The sequence below is a fragment of the Cicer arietinum genome, chromosome 6, assembly GCF_000331145.2.
Source record: "Cicer arietinum cultivar CDC Frontier isolate Library 1 chromosome 6, Cicar.CDCFrontier_v2.0, whole genome shotgun sequence".
Taxonomy (NCBI): Eukaryota; Viridiplantae; Streptophyta; class Magnoliopsida; order Fabales; family Fabaceae; genus Cicer; species Cicer arietinum.
Window position 1 is genome coordinate 62513552 of NC_021165.2, and position 14835 is coordinate 62528386.

Consider the following 14835-nt stretch of genomic DNA (forward strand, 5'->3'; position numbering starts at 1 on the left):
ACATAGGGGTCTAACCAATGAGAAAGTTGAGTGAAGTGTCATGAAGTGAAAGCGGCTGAAGACGTCAGCTACGAACAATGCTGCATTTTTATAAGTCCAAAATTGGACAACCTCACCCTAAGAAATAAGGCTCAAGAGCCTTGGGTTTATCGCACTAATAGACTAGTCTTTTGAGATAACCTATCCCTTGGACTTGTGCTCATAACACATTCTATATAATGGTTTATATATCCAATTTTCCCCTTTAGGTTTTCACATTCCAATTCTCTATTGCCAACCTCCCTATAACAATTTTAAGTAAAGTAAACCCTCAATTTAATCATGGAAAGATAAATCATTAGTCATCTTCGCTTAGCACCAACACCTCTAATCGAAGGCATGTGTTGGTGTATCAACACAAGTGATTACATTCACTTAACTCCTTTTTCTTCTTCAAATTATTATTGGTGTCGACTTGTAGGTGTCAAAGTCCGTGCCAGTGTAAAAATATTGAAATTAGTATACACAAGCCCCTAAAATATGGATTTTCGTTTAAAATTTGGCTTTATTCCTTAAATAATCAAACAATTAAGTGCAAAACTAGTAGTTTCACTTTCACATAGCATCTATGTTGGAATAATAAAGCAGAGAAAGAAAAAAGGGGTTATTATATATGCTTACATATAAGAAATACTTATCAGAGAATCCAAGTGCGCGAACCAATCCAATACTCTGATTCTCCGATGCGGGGAAACCGTTTCCGATAACGACGGCGCGTCTGACGAAGGTATGAACTCCAGATTCGAAGATATCAGGAGTTCCCATATGGCCGGTAGGGCTTGGCGGCTCAGGAAGTTTAATTGGTCTCATCGATCGATTTTAATTTATGTAGAACGCAAAAGAGAAGAAGATATGCTTGCACAACAGATTCAGTTAAAGAATTTGGCGCATGTGTTTTCTCGGAAAACGAGAGAAAATTTAAGAACAGTTGAGACTTTAGCGAAAAGAAACAACACGCCGCTGCAGGGGCTTGGCTGAATCCTAAAAGGCAAATTGGCAACACAACTACTCCTTCCTATTTTAATTATATATAAAAATAAAATAAAAGATATAAATATTTCCTAAAAAATTATAGTATCTGAGAATTTATTTCATGGGAATAAAAGATTTTTAAAAAAATAAAATTTATATTGATTAAAAGATATTTTAAGTATATTATCAAACTAAATAGGATGAGAAAATGTTATCTTTATGTATGTTCGTGATGGGAGGGACTATGCTTGTTTACACAATAAATATATAATTATTGGGGAAAAAGAAACTAAAAGGGGTAGGTCCATGATCCAAAATTTTACTCTTGTTGATTTTGATTTGGTTTTGACTTTTCACACCCCATTGGCAACTTACAATAGTTTATATATGTATCCCATTTTGTCACTGTCTGGAAGTATACCGAGGGTTTGTTCAAAAATATATATACATGCAGAGTAAGTTACTTTCAGACTAAAGTAATGCTAAAAGATTGGTAGCTCTAACTATAGATTATAGTCTAATTATAGAATGCATGTGGTTGATGGCTCTGATTGTATTTCTAAATATCTTTCAATTCATTTGTATGTTAGTAATGTGTGTTTGTTGTCAAATTGGAAAGTCAATTGAGTTGATTGGCTATTAATTCTCAATAATGATTTTCTTTTCTTCAAATAACGACTTTAAAAAAAAACTTCGTTTCTTTGATATTAGTTTTTTTTATTTTTCTAGTGTTAAGTGTGGCTAAAGTTATTTTAAAATCTAAAGGATAAACGATTAATAAAACATAAATGATAAAGAGCATAACACTACAAAATGAAAATGCTGGTAAAAATATGTTTGATTGATTATGTATAAAATGAAATGTTTACGAGCTATATTTATCGACAAAATTTACAACTAAGACCTTATTAACCACTATGTTGGACCAATAAGGACTAAGTCCTAACTATCATGACTCAATTGACTCACAGATAACGTGACAACACTTGTCGTTGCTTCTGTGTACGTGGCAACCCATGATTTCACCTACATTAATTGTTTTAGTATATCAAATGTGAGTAAAAATCTTGTATAAAAAAATGTGACTAGTCTCACATTGAATAGAAAAGTGAATATATATAAATGAAAAAAACCATATAACTAATGTCTTAAGGTTTTATGGTGAATATGTGATATCTAACCTACTTTTGTTGTTGTGTTTAGCCCAATAGGATTATTCCTAAGAACCCCTCATGACCCAACAATGTGTTATGCAACCTTGACAATTATCCACAATAACACTATTTTCTCTCTTTAAGCAAGTTTTTTATTTCAGTTTTTCGGTATATAAGTAAGTGCCAAAAATTTCTATTTTATCGAAAAACTTATTTCAAAGTTTTCCAGTACATAAGTTATACTTTGGAAAACTTTTTTTAAGTTTTCCGGTTCAAACTTCTTTACTGAAAAACTTTTTTTTTAAGTTTTTTGAAATTATTGGAATTTTTTTTTTCTTAAGATTTTCGGAACACACCTCTTTACCGAAAAACTTAAAAATTAAAAAAAAATCTGGTAGTTACCGAAAAATTTGAAATCCCAAATTTTATGAAATTTTTTTAATTCCTTTTTATTTTCATTTTTTTAATTCAATTTTTTTAGTGGGTGTTGGTGCTAGAGAACGAGACGTGGAGATAATAATGTTAATACTTTATCATCTATGATGGATGTTCCTCTTAAAAGAATTCGACCCACAACATCCTGGAGGAAACAACGATTTATAGTGGAAGATGATGGTGAGAGAGAGCATGGGCATAAGGAGGAGGAGGAGGAGGAGGAGGAGGAGGAGGAGATTGTACAACATGAGGACCATATGCATGACATAGGAGGGAGATCTTACACGATATCATGGAGGATCATATGATCTATCTATTCTTACACAATACCGATACCATGTTTATGCCAAACTGTGGTTGAGTCAAGAAAGTTAAATTAATTATTATTTATGGTGTATTAAAAATATTTAAATTAATTATTATATTTTGTTCTATATTTAATTTTAATGTCATATATTTTATTTGTATGCAAGAGTGGTCAATGTTAAAGATAGTTACTCATGGAAAATAGGTGTAACAATTTACTCCGCAGGTACTCCTGCAAGTTATAGAGACGTTGATGATTTTGTTTGAATTAACCCTACTACAACGGGGTAGTTTGAAGTTGATTGACAACAACTTGATTTCTGCATTTGTGGAGAGATCACACTTTGAGACTTCGTCATTTCATATGTCATTTGGTGAAATTACAATTACTTTAGATGATGTTGTCAATCTATTAGACATTCATATTAGGGGTGAGTTTTACGGTCCACCACCCGACCTATATAAAGTAATGATATGTAATTTTGTCATAACTTTATTAGGGGTGTCTGCTGATGAGATATAAGAAGAAACCAGAAAGACAATGGGTGCGTACTACATGTTGGATTGGTTGAAAGAGGTCTTCAAAGGATAGTGTGCAATAGAGAGATTTGATTGTGCTACTAGAGCGCATTTGCTAAATTTGGTGGGGAGTACTATTTTTGCAGGTAAAAGTCATACATTAGTTGATGTGAAATATCTTCTCCTATTAAGATCTTTGGAAGGTACCAATATATACGCTTGGGGTACTGCTGCACTTGTAGATCTTTATGACTATCTCTCACATGTCAACTGTTACGACACCAAACAATTGAGTGAATAGATTTCTCTACGGTATGTATTAAATACAATACCAACTGCTTTCATTAAAACAAGATTTTTGTCGGTCATAATTACATGAGCAAATATGTTGAGTAACAAATAGTTCTCTTAACTTCTCTAATGCACAACAAAAGTTTTCTTTTACGCTCACATTCCAAATAAGCAAATCCACCTATAAATGTCATATTTGTTGACGTCATAACAACAATTTCAAGTAATGTGATTACGTATTTATTGATTTTGTAGGTGTTGTCCATAATCAACATGATAGGAAACAAGTTATGAATCTGGTTGGGCCTAAACAATATCTCTGATAACATCTGAGTCTTCTTGCTTTCTATTCCAACACACATATTTTGTATTTTCAATTAACTTGTATAAATATTTCTTTGTCCTAGGACCTCTCACATGCAATCGAATCACATTCATCTGTTTATATATTTGTGAGATATGAGTAACATTGTTCTTGTCTCGGTGCAACATTATATTTTGTTAAATCATGAACATGTTTTTTTTTTCTTTGTCTAAACGTCAAACAAATGCACATCTCTCTAAAATATCAAGTAATTCATGAGTGTGAACCCCACAAATTACTTTAATTGTCCATTATAAACAATCTTTTACTGATTTTGATCTAAGTTTAAAAAAACAATCACACTTTTTTGTTGAACTTCGAGTTAAACTATCAACACGTTTGAATTTTACTCCTTTTTGTCACATGCTAATATTAATTAATTCCTCATTTCTCTTTCTTATCTCTTTATATGATCTAGAGATGATAACCAAGTAAAATATAAAATAAATTTTAATAATTAATCTTACCTGATATGTATCGAAAACGTTGGTAATATCAACGTATGTTATATCAGATAATAATAGTAGTTTATTAATATATGTTCTAATTTATATACATCAATTAAATAATTTAAAAATATTTTTTTAATAAAAAGTGTATCGAATTTTTTGTCCATAAGTTTTATACTGGAAAACAAAGTTTTCTGTTAATTTATGTTTTCATGCTTCATTATTGAAAAACTTTTTTGAAGTTTTCTAATACACATTTTCAACTTTTTATATCAAAAAACTTATAAAATAATTTTCAATAGTTTGCGGAAATCTTTTGCGTGCCAAAAAAATTGAATTGATTGGCCAAAAAATCTTTAATTGGGAAAAAAAAAGTGAATTTGAACTTGTAAAATAATAAAAAAATTCAAAGATAAAATTGATATTTTAAAAATATTGTAGGGATATAGGTATAACAGTGGAGGTACATGGTCTCTATCTTTTTACAATTATAACATTCATACAACTGTTTGGGCCCATCTGAAATTGAGATTACTTGTTTGCTAGATGATTTATTAACAACTTAACATACTAAACCAGCATTAATCACCAAATTACTAATTAAACATACAGGGTGCTTGACCCTACATTTCAATAGCACCGAATTACATAGGCATTGAAATGGATATATTGTGTACAAGAAAATTGCAATAATTGGTAGAGAAAAATAATAATTTAAACCTAGATCTTGAAAGATAGTAAAAATCCACATTTACAGAGTGGTGTCCTATAATCACAAATAGTATCTTACCAGGCTTTCACGTGTAATTTTATAATACAGAACCAAGAACGATGAAAGCGAGAAAATATATGTAACTGCTAGCGAACCCTTTATCAAATTTTCTCACTCAGCTCATAATTTTGAATCAGAAATACTGAAGTGCCAATGTAGATATTGACAGTAATCTTGATCATTGCAGAGCTCAGAAAATATAAAAACCAGCAGGAGAGGCAATTAGGAACGGCAGGATGGTAGAGTGATGCCACCACAGCAAGCAGCAATTATAAAGTAAAGGAACAGAACAATTAAGCACGTCAATAACGCCCTGTCAAAGACCAAAATAAATACAGTCAAGGCATGATAGAAGAAAAATACATAAAACCCATTTTGCTTTCTAGAATAAATCCAAAGAACATTAGCTATCCCAGATAAAAAATCTTTACTTTCCAAATATATATTCCTTATATTAAGGAAAGAAATTTCACTCACAAGAGCTTGAAATTTTTCATCCAAAGAGCTCTTCGAAGGCGCTTTGATTGTTTCCTAAAGTGAAATGAACTGTCTTGCATTGTTGCTGTCTTATCAACTAGAAGCTCAATCCGGTCACCCCTCTCCAATATTTTCTCAATATTATCCACCATGATAGTGCGTATCTGAATGAAAGAGTGAAAATTCTTATGTCATCAACTAAGTAATAGGACTTAAACAACCTTCAAGTGCATGATACAAACACCAACAACTTAGGTAACATTATAGCATCTATACAACTTAAAATCCAATACAGTGCTCTTCAGAAGCATGCTGCAAAATAATCAATGTCCGATCATTTTCAGGAAAAAAGGTACATAACTTTGCTAAAAAGTAAAAAGTATTATTGCTATAAGCATCATTCCTTGGGGTGAGTGATGCTTCTTGTAAAGGCACTCAGCACATTTCAAATCAAAAGGGTAAACGCCTCCTACTTAGCTTACCGACAACTTTATACAAAAATAAATCCTATATATAGCAACTTATTATCACATTCATTTTTACTGAAAAGTAAAACTGGGGCATATAAACACTAATTATTAATATCGTTTTATCACGTTTGTGTTTTTCTTTAGTACCAGAAACCAGATGGGTTAATGTCGTGTTATGAAAACCAGATTATATGTTAAAGTTGTCAGTCACTTGCAGTGCATAACTAGGAAGAAGGTAAATTTATCAACAGAAAATAGAGTTGCATATTAAACTAACAAGTGCACAACTTCACCTATCATATCATGAAACTTGATTAGCGTATATAGTGAGTGTTCTGTTCTCATTTTCTCACTTCGTGCTTTATAAATGAAATGGTAGATTGGGATATATCAAAAGAAGAAATAAGGAAGGACAAAGATTTCTTTGAAATTACTTGCCTCGCCAACTTCACCCCTCACACGATTGAGGGTATCAACACTGGGATTACTAGAAAAAAACTCCATTTGCTGATGTAAAACCCTTGAAAACTCATCATTCATTGCATAAGCTGGTGCATAATTGGCAACTCTGCTGTAGTTCTTCATAAACCTCATCTGGATATCTTCCAAATATGAGAAAGGGATTCTCCCTGGATAAATAAAAAAATGGGACATTGTAAACACATGGAAACAGAAACAAAGATTAAAACAGAATAGTAAGTTCTGGCTTCTTTGACTACAAATATGCTAATGACTGTTAGTCATTGTTGCAGAGATAAATACACTGATCCTATAAATTAGTTTTTAAAGTTATTGGTTTTCATAAAAAAATGAAAAATTCCATAACAGCATGGACAAGATTAAATTGATGTTAACAATTTTATAGTGAACTTTTAAATAAATAAATAACTAAGTCTGTCTTCTCTGATAGTAGTTTCGAGATATGTGGAGCCTCAAATGAAGTTATAGATCTATCTACCAAATATAAGCATAATATTACAACTTGCTCACAGAACCTAGGGATAATTGGCTGATTCCATCACTGTAATAAATCTGACCTTGTGAAAAGTGAGGAAAATAGCTGAAAATGTCTTTCTAACTCAAGAGTCAGTAGCATGATAAGAATGTTATAGCAAAAGTTATAGATCTGTATCTTTTATCATGCATTCACATGAATGAAATTCATGCAACAAGCACTAACAAATGATTTGCTACTTATTTTACTCACTAAACAGGCTCTACAAAGATTGCCCGAGAAAGGCAAATTAATGAAAACCAAAGAGATTGTTTGATCTATTCCTGTTTTAAATATTATTTTATAGAATATTTCACATAATAAAAATACCACCAAAAACCTGTTTGTTTGATGAGTTCTGTTTTGAGAATAATTTTATAATAGTTTGAGAACACTCTGTCAACAATGCTTGTGGTGGAAACCATGGCTGCAACCATTGTAGTAGCACTGTGGTAAATATGGTTGCCATGGTTTGAAGTAAGAGTAAAGAATCTATGGAAACAAGTGAAAGAAAATATAAACAACTAAACTAGTTAATTTATACCGTAACAACAAAATATGGAGAAAAAATTTCAAATTAGTTGGATAGAAAGTAGACATCAAACAGCTATTTCTTTAAAACAAACAATAATCAAATGGCCCTTAAATTTCTTACAGTGAAACAAGCAAACTGTTAAAATGAAGGGTAGTTTTTTGTGTTTCCAAAAGCTTTAATAATGCTAACACCTCCATTGCAGAATAACTAGAATCCATATACTACTTCTCAAGGAAACCATATTTGATGCAATAAAATACTTGTACGCGAAAGACGGCACTAGGCCTCTGCCTCTGCCTGTGTCTGGAAGTCTTGTTGGAGTTAATTATTGGGTCTGACTACCCAACAACAGGACTTTCTCTAATATCAAAAACTAAAATTGTGCAATCTCATGTATCAACATGCTGTGTGGTTTAGACGTTTAGTCAAGCAATTCTGTTGACAATCTTCATCACAGACATTGTGCACCATACCTAAGATAGTCTGTTTTGTGCAAACTGGTAAGGCAAATGCCAAAGAGTTTGGATCATGTTTTGAAAAATCAAATGATTACTGTTCTAGCTAAATTTGACCAATACCTAAGATACAATCTAAGAGATCAAGTTCAGCCAGTGTGTGTTCTCCTCATATATTCAGGGTTGTCTTGTAAACTGCCGGTCTCATCAATATTGGAGATGAGGTTCAAGGGAAGGCAGATATTAAGGCATTAGCAAGCTGTAGTTATGCCTCATAACTATATATAGATACATCGTTGAACGATTAATGCTTCTATATGCTCAGCTATGTATATCTTGGTTGGTCTACAGTCCCTTAGCTCTAAGCCTTAAAGGCAAAAAAGAACTGGACATAAGCTAAAGAATCAGTCTGCAATATATGGATGGTTCAACATCCTTCGTGCTCCAAGACTAAAATATGAAAGAGTTTAGTATAAGCTGAAGGCTTGGCCTGCAGTGTCCGGACAGTCCAGTTCTTATAGTTATTAACTGTCCACAGACTCTGCTCCAGACTGTTTCCTTAGGGAAAAGAGTTTTTCAAAAGCAATGACTGCACATAGCGATGTCAATTGAATGAAATCTACGGAGAAACTCATACCGGCATCAAACACGATGTCAGTCCTGGAAACAACCCTCAAGAACACCTCTCTAAATACAATTGAATTTCCTAATCGATGAACTCGTGAACTTTTAATAAAGAAACAAACTCGCAGACTACAATCGTGCCTTTTTTGTTTAATTTCACCACACCGATGCCATGGATTTTCAATTTTTGACAACAATTTTTCATTCATTAGAAGTATAAAAACAAAAGATATACACCACAAGCAATCTAAGACAAATTCCCTGTTCTAATGAGCAACTATCAGTAATAATTAAAAGATTTCAAATCCAACCCTATCTCAGTTTAAAGCAGTGCTTCTTCCATAAACTTTTTTTTTTTCTGCTAAAAACTATTTTTTATCTTCTGAATTTATACAACAGATGTTCTCAATTTCAGTTACTTTTTTAATTAATTTAAATTTAAATTAAACGAAAATGAGACCTTATACACAAGATTTAATCAAAGAAAAATTACTCATATCACAAAGAATTCAAACTATAAAATTGAATCGTGCAACAATGAAATCAAAAACAAGAAATGAAACTACTCACTTCCAAAGGTATCGTTAGCCATACAAAGGTAAGTGAGTCCATCGGATCGGAGTATGTGAAAGATATATCTATCTTGAGAAAAGCAAAGTCTGGACTCCGATTCGGTTGGAAGCTTCTCGAGTAACCGACGAGCGACGGCGCCTGTGTTTCCGGTGACGGCGCTGAACTCCGCCAATACTACCGTGCCTCTGGCTACCAAAGCGTAGAGGATCGCCATCGGCGAAGAACGTTGTTTGCTACTGCAGCGTCCTCTTTCACTTTCTAGCTAGATCTTTGAGTTTCCATGGAAACGAGAATTGGATTATACTTCGTTCGAAAACAAAATGCTGAAATCGTATGCTATTATTTTATTATTATTTTAGTTTTACTTTTTTTTTTGTCCAACACAATATTTTAGTTTTTATTTTGAATTTAATTTATAGAGATATACAGTATAAATAGTTTTTATTATGACAATACACATTAATTAACCATAATTAGTTATGTTTTTATTATGGCAAAATGTTATACACATTTGAATTATTAAAAATGTTTCTTTAATTATACTTATTTTTAAAATTTTATGTTTAAGTAATTATAATTCTACGTCAATACTAAATAGTAATTAATCTCTTTTTAAAATATTATTTACTTTATTGTTATTTTTATTTTTTAAAAGTTTGATTATATATTATTACATAAAGAATTTTATAAATTAAATTATTATATTATGGAATTTTATTTATGAAACGGGGGATAAAATTTTGAAATTCATATAGAAAGATTATATCATGCACCCCTACATTTAAATCTATCATCTTTTAAAATATATACAAATATAATTTTATCCTTTTAATTATTTATAATAAATTTTAAAATTAATAGTTTCAGAAGTTTCAAATTTTCAAAATAAGGATTACATCTCAAAAATTTGAATTTTTTTGAAAGTTTTCAAATAAAGATTACATTTCGAAAATTTGAAAAGTTCCGAAAATTTTTAAATATGAAAAGTTTCAAAAATTTCTAAAATAGAAAATTTCGAGATTTTTCTATTTCGAAAGTTTTGAGTTATTCAAATTTTTTTAATATTCTATAAATTGTCATTCCGAATAATTTAAAAAGAAGGGTGAAAAAATAAAAAATTAAAAAAGTTACGATTTTTTAAAAGACAATTATATTTTTTTTCTATTGGTTGAAGGGTGATAAATTTAAATATAGTAGTATTGGGTAGAATCTTCTTGAAATAGGGTAGACTGGTTTGCGATTATATGAATGGGCCACGTACCGGCGAGTCCATGGTGGTTTCGTTGTGCTTTATAAAATCGCAAGGAGGGAGTAGACCCAAGGCACGTGCTGCTGTAGGCTCCTTATTGGTTTGTCACTCTGTCCATTTTATTTTATGAATAAACAATTTAAAATAGAAAAGATACACCTTTGGAAAGTCTAAATTTGGTTTCAGAAAAAATAAAGGTTTATAGCTACGTTTGGTCCATGAGAGAGGAGAGAAGGAAATAAGTTAAAAATATATTTGATTTAAAAGAAAAGAGTTTTTAATTAAAATGATGTTTGATGGTGAAGAGAAATATTTTAAATGATTTTTAATTTTTTTAATTTTTCTTTTCAATCCTAAAAATATAAAGTGTGAGCAAAATAAATTTTAAGAAGATTTTTGTATCTCTCTCTTTTAGTCATGACACCTATCGGGATAGGAACGAGTTTTGCCTTTCTCATCCTCGCATCTGATTAGTTGGGAAAATTCGCAGTCTCCCCTGTTTTTTATTGGGTATAAAGTTCAAGTCTTCATCCTTGTCTGTGACGGAATTCAGATTTTTCCACCCTGCACTCATTCATATATATAAAATAATAAATTTAAAAGTCATATTAATTATAATTAATATAATAAAATTAAAAAATATGTTAAAATTATATTTTTTTTAAAGAGATAAGTTTATAATTTTTAATATTTAAAAAATATTAAATATATTGAATATATGTTTATAAAATCTTAAAATGACAATAATATTACTATTTACTAGCATCGAGGTGGATAGATATCAACACTCCAAACTTATCTCCACCTCTAAGTTTTAATTTTAGGAGAAACCTGCACCAATCTGCACTCAATAAAAGTGGATTTTCTCCGCCCAAATTAAGACAGGTTCGAGTGGGTACCCACTTATGCAGATTGTGTTGTCATCCTTAACCCCTTTCGTAAAAATTAAACCAAACACATTTCATATAAAATATGTTTTACTACCTCCAACCAAATCGACCTTAAGATCACTCACAATGAGGCACCCCATTTGTGTGCTTAAATGGACGCCACATGTACACATAATGTTAATACCTAATAAACACACATTTCCTCCAACTCAAAATTGAAGTAACCAATTTGGGATTTAAAATTGTAAACGCTAGGAAAATTGGGACCACAAAATTGCATAATAGCAAAACTCTCTCTCATATTGAAATTTGTCGGTCAATGTTAGACTATGTTAAGTTTCTTTGTTAATAGTGTCACGATAATATAATATTATTATATATTAGTAATAAGAATATTTTAGACTTTTTTATTATCTTGTATATATATTTATTGTAGCTTTGTTACATTTACCTTTTGTTCATTTTGGTTATGAAACCCTAGTGGAGTTCTTTCTTTTCTTCCTCATTTCTATGTTTATGTTTGTTTATCATTGTTCATATGATATCAGAGCTTTGATTGATTTTGAGATCTAACAGTTGATTTTGTACGACCTGTTTTGTGGCTGGTACCAATTTCCTCCCTCCGTTTCTGATCATATTATGCCTATATATTTCTTGCATGATTCTACTCTTCTGTTTCATGCGTGGTTCTGCTCTTATGTTTTTAGCACGATTTTGTTTGGTTCCTGATTTAACTTTATTATTGGCCGATTATCCTTAATTTCTTTTGTCTCAGCAACTGTGTTCGTCGTATTTTTCTGTCTTAATTTGTTATTGTTGGTGCTAAAGATGATTCTCTTCAAGCTGTTAGTGTCCACTTCATTGAACATAATTACTCTAACTGGAGTTATATGATGAAAAAATTTGATTGGAAAAGATATGTGGGGTTATATTGATGGAACTTTTGTTAAGAATACAGTTAAAAATGATGAAGTTAAATATGCAAAAGATTTGAAATATCACAGATAATTTTAAAAGATGACAAGTTTCTTGCATGAGTTATACATGTATATTAAATTATTATTACTACGAACTAATTTCTACAGTGTAATAATTTAATGTGTGTTTCAATTTTTCGGTCATAGAATAGAAGACATCAAAAGTTTCCTCTTATGCAATTAGAACTTTCAATTATATATGGTTATTACTACAACTAAACTAATTTTATGGGTTCAATTGCGTAGTAAATTATATTTGTTTTGCATAGGCAGGGTATACTAGATTCTACTGCATACTTTTAGATAAATAATTTCATCACCACGCACATAGGAAACTATAATAATCAGTTAGATTTGTATTGTATAAGCATTTTTCAACTAGTTTGATATGAGATTTCAACAAGGGTATTCTATAACCTTTGTGAGAAATTATTGCGCTAAGTGTGTTATGTGCAAATGTTGAATTGCTTATTTGAAAGTTTAATAATAATTTATATGTAGCATAGACACGAGCTTAGACTTTTGCCAAATAATGTGATTTTGGCATATTGTTCCTATATTGCAATCGCACTTCCAGTATAATATATGGTTGTAGACTAGATATAGATATGTAATGACACAAGAACTATTAAACAAAAACTTCTTATGGGTCTATTGACTTCTACATTATTTTTTTAACTTTGTGTGTTCTTCAATCTTGTCACTTATTATGATTTTGTATACTTGAATTAGTTGACAATGTTTTTTTAACTGATTTTTTTGGAATTATATTACGACTACAACAACCCATAACATTACATCAAAATGGATGATCAATATGAGACAATATATTTGTTTGCTTCTTTTCCACTAGTTGTTAACACGACTACTATGTTACCAACTAGAACTATAGGTTGTAAAAACCAATCTTCTGTTTGGAATAACTTCACAGTAGATCCTAACTAGGATAAGACATCTATTTGCAATCATTGCAGCAAGAAGCTCAAGTGTGATAATTGGAAGAGTTTGATGATACAACATTCAAAAGGATGCAAGAAAACCCCAATAGAGAATTTATCAAGAGGAAGAAAACATTGGATGCATTGAATGTTGAAGAGCATACTATTTCTTCCCCTTTAGTGCCTATGTTTGATTAAGAGAAATTGCAGCATTTACTCGTAAAAATGTTTATAGGCATGGAATATCCTTTCCGCCAAGTCGGGCATCCAAATTTCCAATAATTTGTAAGTGTCTTGAACCCAAAATTCAATCTTATATGACACACTACACTTACACGTGATACTTTGTTGTTATGGGATGTAGAAAAGTTAAAATTGAAAAACTATATATCCCAACACTACAAAAGTGTTTGCCTCATTGCTGACACATGAACGTATATCCAAAATCTCTCTTATATGTGTATTCATGCTCACTTTGTTGACAATAATTGGAACTTGCAAAATAAGGTTCTAACATTTTGCCAAGTCTCAGGCCACACAACAGGTGTTATGACGAACACAATAAGTGAAACTCAACATATTTAATGTTAGACTCGACTTTGAAGTATCAAAAGGATTTGAAGTGCTTGAAATTCATGATCTCAAGTATTCTGAGAAACTAGTTAAGGGGAAGGGGAAGGGTGTGCCTACTAGTTTAGATTGGGCAAAAACACAATCAATCATGCCATTTTTAAGAGTCTTTTATGTTGCCACCTTATGGATATGTGGTTCTTCCTATGCTACCTCTAATATGTATATATTAGAGTATATATTAGAGGTTTTTGGAATAGGTGAAAAGATACTTAAAATGTGTAATTCCAAGGATATAAACTTAAAAGTAATGGTTGATAAGATGAAAACAAAATATGATAAATATTAAGGAAATTTGAACATGTTGTTGATTTCTTTTGTCTTAGACCTTAGGAACAAATTAAAATTTGTGAATTGGTTGATCACTCATAAGTTTAATTCAGTGGATGCAACCAAATTAAAAGATTTGTTGAAAACTCGTTTGGATGAACTAATTGTGGAGTATAGTGGTGTTGGAGAAGGGTTCTAAAGTGAATCACAATGGACTCAATTTGGTTAAAGTGGTAAGGAAGATCTTTATAGTTATAATCGATTTTTATTGAGCACTAGTTCGTCCTCTATCGAAAAGTATGATTTGGATAGGTTATTGGAATAATCTTTAGAGAGTCGGTCATCTACCGAGTTTGATGTTTTAAACTGGTGGAGGTTAAACTCATGTCGTTTTTCACTTCTTGCAAAGATAGCCAAATAATTTATTTCCATACCTATCTCTACAGTGCCCT

The 14835-nt window shown here is 31.1% G+C and overlaps 2 protein-coding genes across 2 annotated transcripts in view; both read right to left on the reverse strand.

Moving 5' to 3' along the window:
- The window catches only part of LOC101498524 (mitochondrial fission protein ELM1), a 5523-nt gene extending 4485 nt beyond the window's left edge, over nt 1-1038 (reverse strand). Inside the window, exon 1 of the mRNA XM_004506142.4 lies at nt 661-1038. Coding sequence (XP_004506199.1) covers nt 661-849 — 189 coding nt within the window. The 5' untranslated portion in view covers nt 850-1038. The remainder of the gene's footprint in view (nt 1-660) is intronic.
- A 4059-nt stretch (nt 1039-5097) lies between these two features.
- LOC101498195 (vesicle-associated membrane protein 714) lies at nt 5098-9758 on the reverse strand. Its single transcript, XM_004506141.4, has 4 exons — nt 9427-9758; nt 6687-6877; nt 5779-5942; nt 5098-5614 (listed from the first exon to the last, which is right to left on the reverse strand). Exons 1-4 carry the CDS (start codon nt 9641-9643, stop codon nt 5524-5526), a joined length of 663 nt encoding a protein of 220 aa, XP_004506198.1. The 5' UTR covers nt 9644-9758; the 3' UTR covers nt 5098-5523.
- Nucleotides 9759-14835: the final 5077 nt, after the last annotated feature.